The sequence below is a fragment of the Bombina bombina genome, chromosome 2 (assembly GCF_027579735.1).
Source record: "Bombina bombina isolate aBomBom1 chromosome 2, aBomBom1.pri, whole genome shotgun sequence".
Taxonomy (NCBI): Eukaryota; Metazoa; Chordata; class Amphibia; order Anura; family Bombinatoridae; genus Bombina; species Bombina bombina.
Window position 1 is genome coordinate 435,856,786 of NC_069500.1, and position 17,792 is coordinate 435,874,577.

At 41.2% G+C, this 17,792-nt stretch overlaps 1 protein-coding gene across 4 annotated transcripts in view; it reads left to right on the forward strand.

Annotated features, from left to right (window-relative positions):
• The window catches only part of PXN (paxillin), a 152,726-nt gene that overhangs the window by 35,620 nt on the left and 99,314 nt on the right, over window positions 1-17,792 (forward strand). Inside the window, exon 1 of one of the 4 annotated variants that reach the window (XM_053702056.1) lies at window positions 7,788-7,908. The exons of the other annotated variants lie outside the window; for them this stretch is intronic. Within the exon in view, the coding sequence (XP_053558031.1) occupies window positions 7,902-7,908 (7 nt within the window). The 5' untranslated portion in view covers window positions 7,788-7,901. Of the gene's footprint in view, window positions 1-7,787; window positions 7,909-17,792 lie in introns of those variants that run through there. 4 annotated transcript variants of the gene reach the window in all.

Genomic DNA, 17,792 nt, shown 5'->3' on the forward strand with positions numbered 1-17,792 from the left:
GGCAGACTCTCTCTCTTTGCTCAGGCTTGGGCAAGAGATGTTCCGGATCCCTGGGCACTAGAAATAGTCTCTCAGGGTTATCATCTGGAATTCAAGGAATTTCCTCCAAGGGGAAGGTTCCACATGTCTTGCTTATCTTCAGACCAAATAAAGAGACAGGCATTCTTACATTGTGTAGAAGACCTGTTAAAGATGGGAGTGATACACCCAGTTCCAACAGTGGAACAAGGTCAGGGGTTTTACTCAAACCTGTTTGTAGTTCCCAAAAAAGAGGGAACTTTCAGACCAATTCTGGATTTAAAAATTCTAAACAAGTTTCTCAGAGTTCCATCTTTCAAAATGGAAACCATTCGAACAATTTTACCTACAATCCAGGAGGGTCAATATATGACTACCGTGGATTTAAAGGATGCGTACCTACATATTCCTATCCACAAAGATCATCATCATTTCCTAAGGTTTGCCTTTCTGGACAAACATTACCAGTTCGTGGCTCTTCCGTTCGGTTTAGCAACTGCTCCCAGAATTTTCTCAAAGGTGCTAGGGTCCCTTCTGGCGGTTCTAAGACCGAGGGGCATTGCAGTGGCACCTTATCTAGACGACATTCTAATTCAAGCGTCGTCTCCTTCCAAGGCAAAGGCTCATACAGACATTGTTCTAGCCTTTCTCAGATCTCACGGGTGGAAGGTGAACGTAGAAAAGAGTTCCCTGTCTCCGTCAACAAGAGTTCCCTTTTTGGGAACAATAATAGATTCTTTAGAAATGAAGATCTTCCTGACAGAAGTCAGAAAGTCAAAGCTTCTAAACGCTTGTCAAGTTCTTCACTCTATTCTGCAGCCTTCCATAGCTCAGTGCATGGAAGTAGTAGGATTGATGGTTGCAGCGATGGACATAGTTCCTTTTGCTCGAATTCATCTAAGACCATTACAACTGTGCATGCTCAATCAGTGGAATGGGGACTATGCAGACTTGTCTCCACAGATTCAAGTAGACCAGGTAACCAGAGACTCACTCCGTTGGTGGTTGACTCAGGATCACCTGTCTCAGGGAATGAGTTTCCACACTAGAGTGGGTCATTGTCACGACCGACGCCAGTCTATTAGGCTGGGGCGCGGTCTGGGATTCCCTGAAAGCTCAGGGTCTATGGTCTCGGGAAGAGTCTCTTCTTCCGATAAACATCCTGGAACTGAGAGCGATATTCAATGCTCTCCGGGCTTGGCCTAAACTAGCGAAGGCCGGATTCATAAGGTTCCAGTCAGACAACATGACGACTGTAGCTTACATCAACCATCAGGGAGGAACAAAGAGTTCCTTGGCGATGAGAGAGGTATCCAAGATCATCAAATGGGCGGAGGATCACTCCTGCCATCTATCTGCAATTCACATCCCAGGAGTAGACAACTGGGAGGCGGATTATCTGAGTCGTCAGACTTTCCATTCGGGGGAGTGGGAACTCCACCCGGAGGTCTTTGCCCAGTTAACCCAATTATGGGGCATTCCAGACATGGATCTGATGGCGTCTCGTCAGAACTTCAAGGGTCCTTGCTACGGGTCCAGATCCAGGGATCCCAAGGCGACTCTAGTGGATGCATTAGTGGCGCCTTGGTCGTTCAACCTAGCTTATGTGTTTCCACCATTTCCTCTCCTTCCCAGGATCAAACAGGAGAAGGCCTCTGTGATTCTGATAGCTCCTGCGTGGCCACGCAGGACTTGGTATGCAGACCTGGTGAATATGTCATCGGCTCCACCATGGAAGCTACCTTTGAGACAGGATCTTCTAGTACAAGGTCCATTCGAACATCCAAATCTAGTTTATCTGCAGCTGACTGCTTGGAAATTGAACGCTTGATTTTATCCAAGCGTGGGTTTTCAAATTCAGTGACAGATACTCTGGTTCAAGCCAGAAAACCTGTGACTAGAAAGATTTACCATAAAATATGGAAAAAATATATCTGTTGGTGTGAATCCAAGGGATTCTCCTGGAGTAAGATTAAAATTCCTAAGATTCTCTCCTTTCTCCAAGAGGGTTTGGATAAAGGGTTGTCAGCGAGTTCTCTAAAAGGACAGATTTCTGATTTATCTGTTTTGTTACACAAACGACTGACAGCTGTGCCAGATGTACAAGCTTTTGTACAGGCTTTGGTCAGAATCAAGCCTGTTTACAGACCCGTGACTCCTCCTTGGAGTCTAAATTTAGTTCTTTCAGTTCTTCAAGGGGTTCCGTTTGAACCTTTTACATTCCATAGATATCAAGTTACTATCTTGGAAAGTTCTGTTTTTGGTTGCTATTTCTTCTGCTAGAAGAGTTTCTGAATTATCTGCTTTGCAGTGTGATCCACCTTATCTGGTGTTCCATTCAGATAAGGTTGTTTTGCGTACTAAACCTGGTTTTCTTCCAAAAGTAATTTCTAACAAGAATATTAACCAGGAAATAGTTGTTCCTTCTCTGTGTCCGAATCCAGTTTCAAAGAAGGAACGTTTGTTACACAATTTAGATGTGGTCCGTGCTTTAAAGTTCTGTTTAGACGCAACAAAGGATTTCAGACAAACTTCATCTTTGTTTGTCGTTTACTCTGGTAAGAGGAGAGGACAAAAAGCTACTGCTACCTCTCTTTCTTTCTGGCTGAAAAGCATCATCCGATTGGTTTATGAGACTGCCGGGCGGCAGCCTCCTGAACGAATCACAGCTCACTCTACTAGGGCTGTGGCTACCACGTGGGCCTTCAAGAACGAGGCTTCTATTGATCAGATATGTAAGGCAGCGACTTGGTCTTCTCTGCACACTTTTGCCAAATTCTACAAATTTGATACTTATGCTTCTTCGGAGGCTATTTTTGGGAGAGAGGTTTTGCAAGCCGTGGTGCCTTCTGTTTAGGTAACCTGATTTGCTCCCTCCCTTCATCCGTGTCCTAAAGCTTTCGTATTGGTTCCCACACGTAATGGATGACGCCGTGGACTGGACACACCAATGTTGGAGAAAACAGAATTTATGCTTACCTGATAAATTACTTTCTCCAACGGTGTGTCCGGTCCACGGCCCGCCCTGGTTTTTTTAATCAGGTTTGAAAAATTTCTTTCTCTATACACTACAGTCACCACGGCACCCTATAGTTTCTCCTTTTTTTCTCCTAACTGTCGGTCGAATGACTGGGGGGCGGAGCCCGAGGAGGGGCTATATGGGCAGCTTTTGCTGTGCTCTTTGCCATTTCCTGTTGGGGAAGAGAATATTCCCTCAAGTAATGGATGACGCCGTGGACCGGACACACTGTTGGAGAAAGTAATTTATCAGGTAAGCATAAATTCTGTTTTCATGCCACCATTTCACTGCCAAATGCAATCAAATAAAATAATCGTTCACTTTTTTATTAACATTTTTTTTACAAACTTTAGGTTTCTCACTGAAATTTACGAACAACTTGTGCAATTATGGCACAAATGGCTGTAAATGCTTCTCTGTGATCCCATTTGTTCCGAAATAGCAGATATTTATGGCTTTGGCATTACTTTTTGGTAATTAGAAGGCCACTAAATTCTGCTGCGCACCACACTTGTATTATGCCTAGCAGTTAAGGGGTTAATTAGGTAGCTTGTAGGGTTAATTTTAGCTTCAGTGTAGTAGACAACCCAAAGTATTGATCTAGGCCCATTTTGATATATTTCATGCCACCATTTCACCACCAAATGCGATCAAATAAAAAAAAAATTCACTTTTTCACAAACTTTAGGTTTCTCACTGAAATTATTTACAAACAGCTTGTGCAATTATTGCACAAATGGTTGTAAATGCTTCTCTAGGATCCCCTTTGTTCAGAAATAGCAGACATATATGGCTTTGGCATTGCTTTTTAGTAATTAGAAGGCCACTAAATACCCCTGCGCATCACACTTGTAATATGCCCAGCAGTAAAGGGGTTAATTAGGTAGCTTGAAGGGTTAATTTTAGCATTAGTGTAGAGATTAGCCTCCCACCTGACACATCCCACCCCTTGATCCCTCCCTGACCACTCTCAAACAGCTCTCTTCCCTTCCCCACCTCACTATTGTCTGCCAGTATAATAATAGTGTTTTTTTTTTCCTTTTTTTAAAAATTATATATTTTCTGCTGTGTAGGGTATCCCCTTACTACCCAAGCTCCCTGAGCGCTCCCCCCCCAACAGCTCTCTAACCCTCCCCCTATTTGCCACCATTTTGGGTACTGGCAGCTGTCTGACAGTACCCACTTTGTAATAAAATTGGTCTTTTTTTTTTTAAAGTTATTCCCACTTTTCTGTAGTGTAGCTGCCCCCCCTCAATACCCTACCCCCCTCCCAGATCCCTTTCCCAACATTATTTCCCCTCCTCTTCCACCACCCTCTCACACCACTTCATAGGTGCTCATATGGGCGTATCTCTATCTCGCGCGAGCGCACCTGCTCCTGCGCGCACTCACACACTGCTGCCCGGAAGTTCACCAGCGATGGGCCACCCACCTGCTTCCCTGCAATGGCTCCCACCCACCAGCAAAGGATAACAGGAGAATGAAGCAAATTTGATAATAGAAGTAAATTGCAAAGTTGTTTAAATGAGAGAATGATTATTATTATTATCGGTTATTTGTAGAGCGCCAACAGATTCCGCAGCGCTATAACCAAAGGGGGAGTACAACAAAACAATTATATGGTAGAGGGCCCTGCCAAGAGTTGCACTGTTGTAGTCAGCTCTTAAGAAGGTGATCCACAAACAGCTGGACTATTAGGCTTACATGCTAAGAGGGTTCAGGGGATTGCAGTGGAGGAGAGGAACTGGTATTAGGAAAGGTTAGCGTAGGTTGTATGCGTCCCTGAACAGTAGAGTCTTTAGGGAGCACTTGAAGCTTTTAAAACTAGAAGAGAGTCTTATGGAGCGAGGCAGAGAGTTCCACAAGATGGGAGCCAGTCTGGAGAAGTCCTGTAAACGGGAGTGTGATGAGGTGACAAGAGAGGAGGAGAGTAGGAGGTCATGAGCAGAGCGAAGGGGACGGGAGGGAGAGTATCTGGAGACAAGGTCTGAGATGTAGGGGGGAGCAGTGCAGTTGAGTGCTTTGTATGTCAGAGTGAGGGTTTTGTGTTTGATCCTAGAGGCAAGAGGAAGCCAGTGAAGGGATTGGCAGAGAGGCGCAGCAGATGAAGAGCGACGTGTAAGGAAGATGAGTCTGGCAGAGGCATTTATTATGGATTGTAAAGGAGCTAGGCGGCAGGTGGGGAGACCAGAGAGGACAGAGTTGCAGTAATCAAGGCGGGAAAGAATAAGAGAGTGGATTAAAATCTTAGTTGTGTCTTGTGTAAGGAAGTGTCTAATTTTAGAGATGTTTTTAAGGTGAAAGCGGCAGGCTTTAGCCAATGACTGAATGTGAGGAGTGAAGGAAAGATCTGAGTCGAATGTGACCCCGAGACATCGGGCGTGCGGGGTAGGGGTGATGATGGAGTTGTCGACAGTTATAGAGATATTGGGGGTGGAGACTTTGGAAGAAGGGGGGAAAATGAGGAGCTCAGTTTTGGAGAGATTTAGCTTGAGGTAGTGAGAGGACATCCAGGAAGAGATGTGAGAAAGACAGTTAGTGACACGGGTTAGCAAGGAAGGAGATAGTTCTGGTGCAGAGAAGTAGATTTGGGTGTCATCGGCATACAAATGATATTGGAAACCGTGGGACTTAATTAGGGAACCTAATGATGACGTATAGATAGAGAAGAGAAGGGGACCGAGGACAGAGCCCTGCGGTACTCCGACAGAAAGTGGTGACGGGGCAGAGGAGGCCCCAGAGAAGGCTACACTGAAGGTACGGTTTGACAGGTAGGAAGAGAGCCACGAGAGGGCTGTGTCACAGATGCCGAAGGATTGGAGGGTTTGGAGCAGAAGAGGGTGGTCGACCGTGTCAAAGGCTGCGGACAGATCAAGGAGGATAAGCAGAGAGAAGTGGCCTTTTGATTTGGCTGTAAGTAGGTCGTTGGTGACCTTAACAATAGCTGTCTCTGTGGAGTGATAGGGACGAAATCCAGATTGCAGCGGGTCAAGAAGGGAGTTTAACGTAAGGAAATGGGATAGGCGTGCATATACTAGTTTTTCGAGAAGCTTTGAAGCAAGAGGGAGGAGGGAAATTGGGCGGTAGTTGGATGGGGAGGTAGGATCAAGGGAAGGTTTTTTGAGGATAGGTGTGACCAGCGCATGTTTCAATGATGAGGGAAATGTACCAGTGCTGAGGGAGAGGTTGAAAATGTGTGTTAGTATAGGGGTAAGGGTAGCAGAGAGAGAGGGGAGCAGCTGTGAGGGGATAGGGTCCAGGGGACAGGTAGTGAGGTGAGAGCGCAGTATAAGTGCTGAAACTTCATCCTCAGTAACAGGGGAGAATGAACTAAGTTTCAGGTTATGAGGGTTGTGGTTGGGTGAGAGTATTTGAGGGGGGGAGAGAATGGAATTGTGTTGAGCTGATTTCATTTCTGATGGAGTCAATTTTGGTAATGAAGTGACTGGCAAAGTCTTGGGCTGACAGAGAAGTTGTAATAGGAAGTGGGGGAGGGCGGAGGAGAGTATTGAAAGTGGAGAACAGACGTTTTGGGTTTGAAGAAAGATTAGAGATAAGGGTAGAGAAGTAGTGTTGCTTGTGGAAATTAAGGGCAGAGTAGTAGGAGTTCAAGATGAATTTGTAATGAAGAAAATCATCAGAACTCCGTGATTTTCTCCAATGCCGTTCAGCAGTACGGGAACATCTGCGTAGGTACCGTGTCAGAGGAGTATGCCAGGGCTGGGGATGAGTGTGTGATTTCCTAGCAGTGGTAAGAGGGGCGAGATTGTCAAGGACGGATATAAGGGTGGAATTATAGTGGCAGATAGATTGTTCAGGGCAGGAAAAGGAGGAGAAGGATGAGAGGAGTGGATGAAGGGAATTAGCAAGTTGTTGCTGATCTAAAGACCTAATGCTTCTGTGAAGTTTGGTGTGAGGAGTAGAAGGTGGGAGAGTTGTAGGAAGGGATGAAATGTTGCAGGTAAGGAGATGGTGGTCAGACAGAGGAAAAGGGGAGTTTGAGAAGTTTGAGAGAGTGCATCGATAGCTAAAGATCAGGTCAAGGGAGTGACCGTCTTTGTGAGTGGAAGAATCAGTCCATTGTGACAGACCGAAGGAGGAAGTGAGTTGCAGAAGTTGTTTAGCAGATGAGGCAGTGGGATTGTTAAGGGGGATGTTGAAGTCGCCAAGAATGAGGGCAGGGGTGTCAGAGGAAAGGAAGTAGGGTAGCCAGGCAGCCAAGTGATCTAGAAATTGAGTTGCGGAGCCAGGGGGTCTGTATATGACTGCTACACGTACAGAGAGAGGGGAGAATAAGCGAATCATGTGGGTTTCGAATGAGGGAAAAGTGAGGGAAGAGAGAGGGTGTATTTGTTGATGGGGTTTCCTGTCCCTTTAAGAGATTTATTTCAAATACACAAAGCAGCAAGAATACTGAGGAGCCAGGCAAGTGCATTCTTAGAAACCACACAGGGGTTCTCTTGCATATAGATATCTTTAGAATATTCCAAAAGGTGAATTACAGCTGCTTCCTGGGATCTGTCATTCCGCATTCCTATACTGTTTAATTTCTATAATGAGCTGCTGTTGGCTGAAAAGTGTATTTTATTCCCATTTTAGACAATTACTTGGTCTTGTCACCCTTGTGGAAGCTTGTCTTTTTTTTCTTCAGCGAATACAGCTGTGGGATATATAGATATATAGATAGATATAGAGAAATAAATACATAAAATATATAACACTTTGACTGCATGTTTTACAGGTGGAAGTGCCATGAACCTGTGTGTTTTCCTGCTTGGGATTTCTTTTATGCCAATTATCTGCTGGTTTTGAGGCAGACCCAGACTGCTGTAATCGTTTCAGTGAATTTCTAGTACTTGGGACTATGCCAGGTCAGCCCGCAGTCTGACACGCACGTATCCTCCCTTTCGTACTTGGCCTTATTTTGATAGCCTGCCAAAGTCTGGTTATCCCTAGAGGCTTTTTATAGTGTGGATCCAGTGGTTGATCTTCAGCCCTGGCACTGATGTTTTTCTTCAATTATCGTAAGAGCAAGCATAAAATAAAAACATAACGTAACCTATGCAGGACATTCAGCCAGGACTAAATATTGAAGCAATAGCATGTTTATGAAATCAACAAAAATATTACAACATAGCTGAATGGTTTCCCATTGCATGAGTTAACATTTTTTGACACACGGAAGCCATGACCTTAATGCAATGTGACGAAGAGATTGTGTTAAGAAATCAGGAAATGACTGATATTGATTCACTTCAAGGAAACTGAGCTTTCTACACATTATTCACATCAGGGCTTTATCAACCCCCCCCCCCCCCCCACACACACACACTGTATTTAACTTCCTGTGATATCTAGTTTGAGACCCCGATAAGCAAAGTTTCAGACACTTTTTGCTGTCAGAGATATAACAATTAAAAAACATTTCTGGCACACTGTTGTATTACATGTAAAGGGATAGAACAATCAGATTTCAAAGTCTTTTAGTTTGGCTAAAACTGTGCGCCTTCAGTAAAAAAAAAAAAAATCAGAGTAAACGAAAGATTGTTTTAACAACTGCCAACAACTTGTTTTCTTCCAAAATAAGCACTTAGAAATTATCAGTGTAGCCTCTGCCTTTAGTGTGCAAGATATAGATATATATCTGCAAAGTATGGGCAAATGTTTTCAAACAACGTTCAGACTGTTTGAAATGCTTTTCTATTGGAAGACTGAAAACGTTTTTTTTTTTTAATTATAATACATGTACTGTCCCTTTAAGCTCAGAATATATACATTTGAAATTATATCTGCAAAGTCTGGGCACCCTGGTAGATATTTTATTAAAAAATAAATAAATCCAAAGGCGAAGTTAAAACAAAACTTTTATTGTAATCCACTGATAAAAACATGGAGGTACATGTTGCACATAAAAATACACAAATGCATTAGGCTATGTATGCTGCGTTGGGCACTGGCTGCTCTTAAAGGTCCCATGGCCACACTTTCATTGTGTCAGTAAGATTTATGTTGCTTGGGTGCCAAATGTCCTATTTTACAGGGATTTCATCTCACCTTTTCGTTTATTAGACACTGGGATCCACCTGACATATAACGGACTGCAGAAGATATGGTGTGTGTTCTCTATGTGGGCAGTGTAAATTAATATATGTGCGGTCTTTTGAACTTTTTTTTATGGTATTTATGTATGTATATGTGTGTATGTGTGTGTATATATATATATATATATATATATATATATATATATATATATATAAAAATCCCAAATGAACTCTGCACTCACTCCGCTGTTCAACTGCCCAGGGTGCATCCAATGCCGCAGTGTGCCTTCACAAATATCCAAAAAAGAGAGCACTCACCAGGACTTATACTTTAAAGCATTTACAGCTTTATTTTAACAAAGTGACGTTTCGAGGATTTTAACCTCGTCCTCAGACTTTACAACAGTGTACATACCTCAACGCTTTTAAACCCTCCACCGACTATCACCGCGATACCGGAAGTCACCCGGCGTCCTGTGCGCAAGACTGCGCATGTCAGAGCGTCGGCATGGCAACCGGCCGCGGTGTACACTAAAAACAAAAATGTGAATACAAATGGTTACAATACAGAGCTGTTCAATTGTTACAATATTCTCAATGCACTTAACATTCTAACAATATCCATTATAAGAGCTAGATAGTTACAACACTTAACATCCCTACGATGCGTGTAGATTACTGTGTCAAATTTACCTAACTATTTCAAAAACTGGGAATTGGTATAGACATGATTTTGGGTCAAACCTACCACCACGTATGGCTATACTGGCTATCATAATACAAATTATTGCTAACTTCAGGATAATACTCCCTAGACTTATGGTATCACAGATAACAGTGCCAGTCCAGGTTGGTATTCAACCCTCCGGGCACCAAAGTGCCCAGATTGAAGATCCACCTGGACTCGCACTGCAACAGGAGTCTATCCCTATCACCCCCTCTAGTTGGGGGTGGAATGTGATCTATGATCACATATCTCAGGTCAGCAACATAGATCACATTCCACCCCCAACTAGAGGGGGTGATAGGGATAGACTCCTGTTGCAGTGCGAGTCCAGGTGGATCTTCAATCTGGGCACTTTGGTGCCCGGAGGGTTGAATACCAACCTGGACTGGCACTGTTATCTGTGATACCATAAGTCTAGGGAGTATTATCCTGAAGTTAGCAATAATTTGTATTATGATAGCCAGTATAGCCATACGTGGTGGTAGGTTTGACCCAAAATCATGTCTATACCAATTCCCAGTTTTTGAAATAGTTAGGTAAATTTGACACAGTAATCTACACGCATCGTAGGGATGTTAAGTGTTGTAACTATCTAGCTCTTATAATGGATATTGTTAGAATGTTAAGTGCATTGAGAATATTGTAACAATTGAACAGCTCTGTATTGTAACCATTTGTATTCACATTTTTGTTTTTAGTGTACACCGCGGCCGGTTGCCATGCCGACGCTCTGACATGCGCAGTCTTGCGCACAGGACGCCGGGTGACTTCCGGTATCGCGGTGATAGTCGGTGGAGGGTTTAAAAGCGTTGAGGTATGTACACTGTTGTAAAGTCTGAGGACGAGGTTAAAATCCTCGAAACGTCACTTTGTTAAAATAAAGCTGTAAATGCTTTAAAGTATAAGTCCTGGTGAGTGCTCTCTTTTTTGGATATTTGTGAAGGCACACTGCGGCATTGGATGCACCCTGGGCAGTTGAACAGCGGAGTGAGTGCAGAGTTCATTTGGGATTTTTTATATATATATATATATATATATATATATATATGTATGTATATGTGTATATGTATATATATGTATGTGTATGTATATATATGTATGTATATACATACATACATACATACATACATACATACATACATACATACATACATACATACATAGGGAGTGCAGAATTATTAGGCAAATTAGTATTTTGACCACATCATCCTCTTTATGCATGTCGTCTTACTCCAAGCTGTATAGGCTCGAAAGCCTACTACCAATTAAGCATATTAGGTGATGTGCATCTCTGTAATGAGAAGGGGTGTGGTCTAATGACATCAACACCCTATATCAGGTGTGCATAATTATTAGGCAACTTCCTTTCCTTTGGCAAAATGGGTCAAAAGAAGGACTTGACAGGCCCAGAAAAGTCAAAAATAGTGAGATATCTTGCAGAGGGATGCAGCACTCTTAAAATTGCAAAGCTTCTGAAGCGTGATCATCGAACAATCAAGCGTTTCATTCAAAATAGTCAACAGGGTCGCAAGAAGCGTGTGGAAAAACCAAGGCGCAAAATAACTGCCCATGAACTGAGAAAAGTCAAGCGTGCAGCTGCCAAGATGCCACTTGCCACCAGTTTGGCCATATTTCAGAGCTGCAACATCACTGGAGTGCCCAAAAGCACAAGGTGTGCAATATTTAGAGACATGGCCAAGGTAAGAAAGGCTGAAAGACGACCACCACTGAACAAGACACACAAGCTGAAACGTCAAGACTGGGCCAAGAAATATCTCTAGACTGATTTTTCTAAGGTTTTATGGACTGATGAAATGAGTGAGTCTTGATGGGCCAGATGGATGGGCCCGTGGCTGGATTGCTAAAGGGCAGAGTGCTCCAGTCCGACTCAGACGCCAGCAAGGTGGAGTACTGGTTTGGGCTGGTATCATCAAAGATGAGCTTGTGGGGCCTTTTCGGGTTGAGGATGGAGTCAAGCTCAACTCCCAGTCCTACTGCCAGTTTCTGGAAGACACCTTCTTCAAGCAGTGGTACAGGAAGAAGTCTGCATCCTTCAAGAAAAACATGATTTTCATGCAGGACAATGCTCCATCACACGCGTCCAAGTACTCCACAGCGTGGCTGGCAAGAAAGGGTATAAAAGAAGAAAATCTAATGACATGGCCTCCTTGTTCACCTGATCTGAACCCCATTGAGAACCTGTGGTCCATCATCAAATGTGAGATTTACAAGGAGGGAAAACAGTACACCTCTCTGAACAGTGTCTGGGAGGCTGTGGTTGCTGCTGCACGCAATGTTGATGGTGCACAGATCAAAACACTGACAGAATCCTTGTCCTTGCAAAGAAAGGTGGCTATATTGGTCACTGATTTGTTTTTGTTTTGTTTTTGAATGTCAGAAATGTATATTTGTGAATGTTGAGATGTTATATTGGTTTCACTGGTAAAAATAAATAATTGAAATGGGTATATATTTGTTTTTTGTTAAGTTGCCTAATAATTATGCACAGTAATAGTCACCTGCACACACAGATATTCCCCTAAAATAGCTATAACTAAAAACAAACTAAAAACTACTTCCAAAACTATTCAGCTTTGATATTAATGAGTTTTTTGGGTTCATTGAGAACATGGTGGTTGTTCAATAATAAAATTAATCCTCAAAAATACAACTTGCCTAATAATTCTGCACTCCCTGTATATATAATATACAGGTAGCCCTCGTTTTACAACGGTTCAATTTACACGGTTTCAGAATAACAATTTTTTTTTCCAGTCATGTGACTGCTATTGAAAAGCATTGAGAAGCAGTGCATTTATTAAAATAGCCAGTAGGTGGAGCTGTCCACTTGTGTTGCAGCCAAGCAAGCTGAAATTAATCAGTTTAACCAGACCTGAGCTATCAAGCAGATTTCAAAGGAGTAAGATCTTCCTGTCTATAAATCAGTCCAGATTGGAATGTATAGAAAGAACTGTTTGCAGAAAAATGCAAGTGAAGTCTGCATTGTGTGATTATTTTATTAGGTTTATAATGCTGTTTAGCAAATGTTTTTGTTCATTTAACTAAGTTTAATTATATATTAAGTGTTGTGTGATTATTTTATTCGGTTTATAATGCTGTTTAGCATTTAAAGTCTTCATTTCAAAGCTTTAAAAATAATGTATTAGGTGTTACTTATGACAATTTTGAGAGGGGCCTGGAACCTATCTCCCTCACTTCCCATTGACTTAAATTATAATCTGGGTTTCAATTTACAACAGTTTCGATTTACAACCATTCCTTCTGGAACCTAACCCCGGCGTAAACTGAGGGCTACCTGTGTATGTGTGTATGTATATATGTATATATATATATATGTGTGTGTGTGTATATATATGTATATATGTATATGTATATATGTGTATATATATATATATATATATATATATATATATATATATATATATATATATATATATATATATATATATATATATATATATATATATATTTTAAATAATTCTAACGGTGGTCATACTGACTATGTTTACATAAGGGTCTATGTGGGAACCCAGTATGTGTATATAGAGGGCAACATTTACTGAACAAGCACATTAAAGTTGAAACATTGAATTGAGATATAAAATTGAAATGTAGATAATAAGAACTCATTTACCAAACCTAATGACATCCAAATAAAGATTAACTTAGGATCAGGATATGTATATAGACACAGTAACGGAGGCTGCATAAATGCTGTAATGATAAACAATAAATTGCAGCAAATAGAGGACAAGCGGTATATTTATAAATTGTGTAACATATACCCTAGATATTGAAGTTACACTATGGAAGCAGGAGTGTGCAAGAGTTCCACAAACCACACGTGGAACAAATTCGATACATCTAGTGATATAAATACTATTAAAGCTGAGGCGTACAGGGGCGCGTATACGCGCCTCTGTACCCCTCAGCTCGCCTGTGGCGTGGCGAAAATCTCCGCAGGTATAAGGCATTGCACACGAGCGCAATTTTGTGTTTGCGTGCAATCCCGCCCCCTACCCGCACACAGCCAATCATGCGCTGGCAGGAGCTGTCAATCTCCTCTGTCTGACTAGACCGAGGAGATTGAATTTCGCCACATTAAAGGTGGCGAAGAGGCGAGGCTAGGGAAGCAGTGGTCTGGTGACCGCTGCTTGATAAATGATGGCGAGCAAGTTCTTGTGAGAACTTGCAGCCATAGGGCGTTAATAAATTTAGCCCTAAGTATCAACCAACAATTCCAATCAATGATATTGAAGACACAATATACAAGTAAAAGTGTGGAGTAATAAATTCAATAAACTATAGATATGGAATAAACTCTATGCATATTTACTTACGAGTCATCAAACATCATTTGATGCAAATACAAGCCTATACAAATCTTGTTAATTCATACCGTATATATAAGTCCAAGCTCATAAAATGTCAACAAGAAGACTATCGGCATTATTCAGCCAGAAATATTCAAACTGAGAGCATGAAATAATATATCTCAGGAACTACTAAAGCGAGGTATAATAAAACAGACAATTCCATATTGACTTTTATATGTTTTAGAATCAACCTAATATTACAACCAACAGCAGCATAGACTTTATTAATCCATATGATATATGATAGCCAAATTATTGGCCCTTATGAAAATTAAGAAGAGCACCATATAATAACTATTAAAGTATTATTTGAACACAAGTGAATACTAACTTCCATCCACAACCGCAGCGTGAATATTGAATAGTTATTTATCAGATTCTGGTTTACTAACATACCAGGATTGTGATTAAAAACACAAATATAGTAACTATTAAGCGGTAGAGTCAACCAATAACCACAGTGTCCCTAAACATTACTTAATAATTAAGAGGCGAAGATACTGAGGAATTAAGAGACACTAGTATAAAAGTAGTGGAATTTCTGATAAGGATTTTAATTTGTGTGTTGTATCCCATCTTTTAATTGCAATAATAAAAGTTATATTTTATTTAGCCCAAGTTCCTACTTATACATTAGTCTGGGCATAGAGTGCTAAGATAGCATTACATTTTGTGGAACTTAGTTCCAATGGTCTTTTTTGTACACAGCCATTAATGTCTGAACTGTTGGCAACAAAAGTGAGTACACCCCTAAGTGGAAATGTCCAAATTAGGCCCAATTAGCCATTTTCCCTCCCCGGTGTCATGTGACTCGTTAGTGTTACAAGGTCTCAAGTATAAATGGGGAGCAGATGTGTTGGTGTTATCGCTCTCACACTCTCATATTGGTCACTGGAAGTTCAACATGGCACCTCATGGCAAAGAACTCTCTGAAGATCTGAAAAAAAGAATTGTTGCTCTACACAAAGATAGCCTAGGCTATAAGAAGATTGCCAAGACCCTGAAACTGAGCTGCAGCACGGTGTGCAAGACCATACAGTGGTTTCACAGGACAGGTTCCACTCAGAACAGGCCTTGCCATGGTCGACCAAAGAAGTCGTATCCAAAGGTTGTCTTTGGGAAATAGACGTATTAGTGCAGCCAGCATTGCTGCAGAGGTTGAAGGGGTGGGGGGGTCAGCCTGTCAGTCCTCAGACAATACGCCGCACACTGCGTCAAATTGGTCTGCATGGCTGTCATCCCAGAAGGAAGCCTCTTCTAAAGATGATGCACAAGAAAGCCCACAAACAGTTTGCTGAAGGCAAGCAGACTAAGGACATGGATTACTGGAACCATGTCCTGTGGTCCGATAAGACCAAGATAAACGTATTTGGTTCAGATGGGGTCAAGCGTGTGTGGCGGCAACCAGGTGAGGAGTACAAAGACTAGTGTGTCTTGCCTACAGTAAAGCATGGTGGTGGGAGTGTCATGATCTGGGCCTGTATGAGTGCTGCCGGCACTGGGAAGCTACAGTTCATTGAGGGAACCATGAATGTCAACATGTACTGTGACATACTGAAGCAGAGCATGATCCCCGCAGGGCAGTATTCCAACATAACAACCCCAAACACACCTCCAAGACAACCACTGCCTTGCTAAAGAAGCTGAGGGTAAAGGTGATGGACTGGCCAAGCATGTCTCCAGACCTAAACCCTATTGAGCATCTGTGGGGCATCCTCAAACGGGCATCCTCAAACGGAAGGTGGGGGAGTGCAAGGTCTCTAACATCCACCAGCTCAGTGATGTTGTCATGAAGGAGTAGAAAAGGACTCCAGTGGCAACCTGTGACACTTTGGGCCCAATTTGGACATTTCCAATTAGGGGAGTACTCACTTTTGTTGCCAACGGTTTAGACATTAATGGCTGTGTGTTGAGTTATTTTGAGGGGACAGCAAATTTACACTGTTATACAGGCTGTACACTCACTACTTTACATTGCAGGAAAGTGTAATCTCTTCAGTGTTGACACCTTAAAAGATATAATAAAATATTTACAAAAATGTGAGGGGTGTACTCACTTTTGTGAGACACTGTGTGTACATGTGTGTGTGTGTGTATATATATATATATATATATATATATATATATATATATATATATGTGTGTGTATATATGTATGTGTGTGTGTGTGTGTGTGTGTGTATATATATATATATATCTATTTACCTGGGTGCCCAGACTTTGCAGATATAATTTCAAATGTATATATTCTGAGCTTAAGTGCATGTATTGTAATTTAAAAGTCTTCAGTCTTCCAATAGAAAAACATTTCAACACAGTCTGAATATTGTTTGAACACGTTAACATCTTGTTTATAGCAGTTGTTTTTCAATGGCCTACTTCACCCACTATTTTCCTTATTTGGAGGAGCCAATACTGGCTTGCATGTGTAGAAGACGGGGCCTGCCACTGTCATTTTGTTAACAAATTCTCCATTGTTTGGCTTCAGCAGAAATGATGAGAGAGCAAACTGCAAGCTAGGGAGATATATATGAGAGATTAGGTTTGTGAAGCCTTTCTTGTTCTTTCATTTTAGACTAAAATTACATAAAAAGACAGCAAAATAAAGTATAGTGAAAAGTTGTTTTACTATGCTTTTTATGTTACATTCTTAAAATGCTTACTGCCCCTTTAAAGGGACATTAAACATAAAATGTATTAACCCATAAAATGTTGAAATAAAGAATACAAAATAATTTCATTATTTTATGCTTGTCTTACTCCACACAGAGAGAAACTTGTACATGGTGACACTTGCGTAATGTTGAAACGTTCTATATAGTGATTGCTTAGTTAAATTTTCTCTAATTGACCACTGTATTCTATCGGGCTTTCAAGGGCTTTGTCCCTGAAATTGTTTGGGTTTAGAAAACCTTGTGTATTTTGCAAAGGAAATGGCAGAGTCAAAAAGCTTTAAAAACTTTATATTTTATGCAGATTTTTTCAATGTAGTGCTTTTTTTTATATGAATAGTTTATATCTGCAATTAAAGTGATTGTAACGTTTAATGAATAAGTGCCTGGTTTTAAAAAAATACTCTTAAAAAAACAGGGGTACTTTCATTCATTAAACTTCTGCTGTACTTAGCAGATTGATGATGAATCCGGCTTCCTCCAATCGTTGCGTGCCCCCTTTGGCATCCAGCTTGTGAGGCCATGCAATGATTGGAGGAAGCTGGATTAGTCATCACTGTGCTAAGTACAGCAGGAGCTACAGGCGGAAGATCTCCGGTCTGCTTTCTATTAACACAGGTAAGTATTTTAACAAATCAGCTTCATTGTAAAGTTTAATGAATGAAAGTGGCCCTATTTTTAAAATATTTTTTTTAAAAACTGGCCAGTGATTCATTAAACTTTACATTCACTTTAAGTGCTGAACTCCAAAAGCAATATGTTTTCAAAGCATTTAAATAGTAATTTTATTAAAGGGACATGAAACCTAAAACTTTTCTTTCTTGATTCAGATGAAGCATGCTGTTCTAAACCACTAGTTTACTTATATTATCAATGTTTCTTTGTTTGTTAAAAAGCAGGGTTATATGCTTAGGAGCC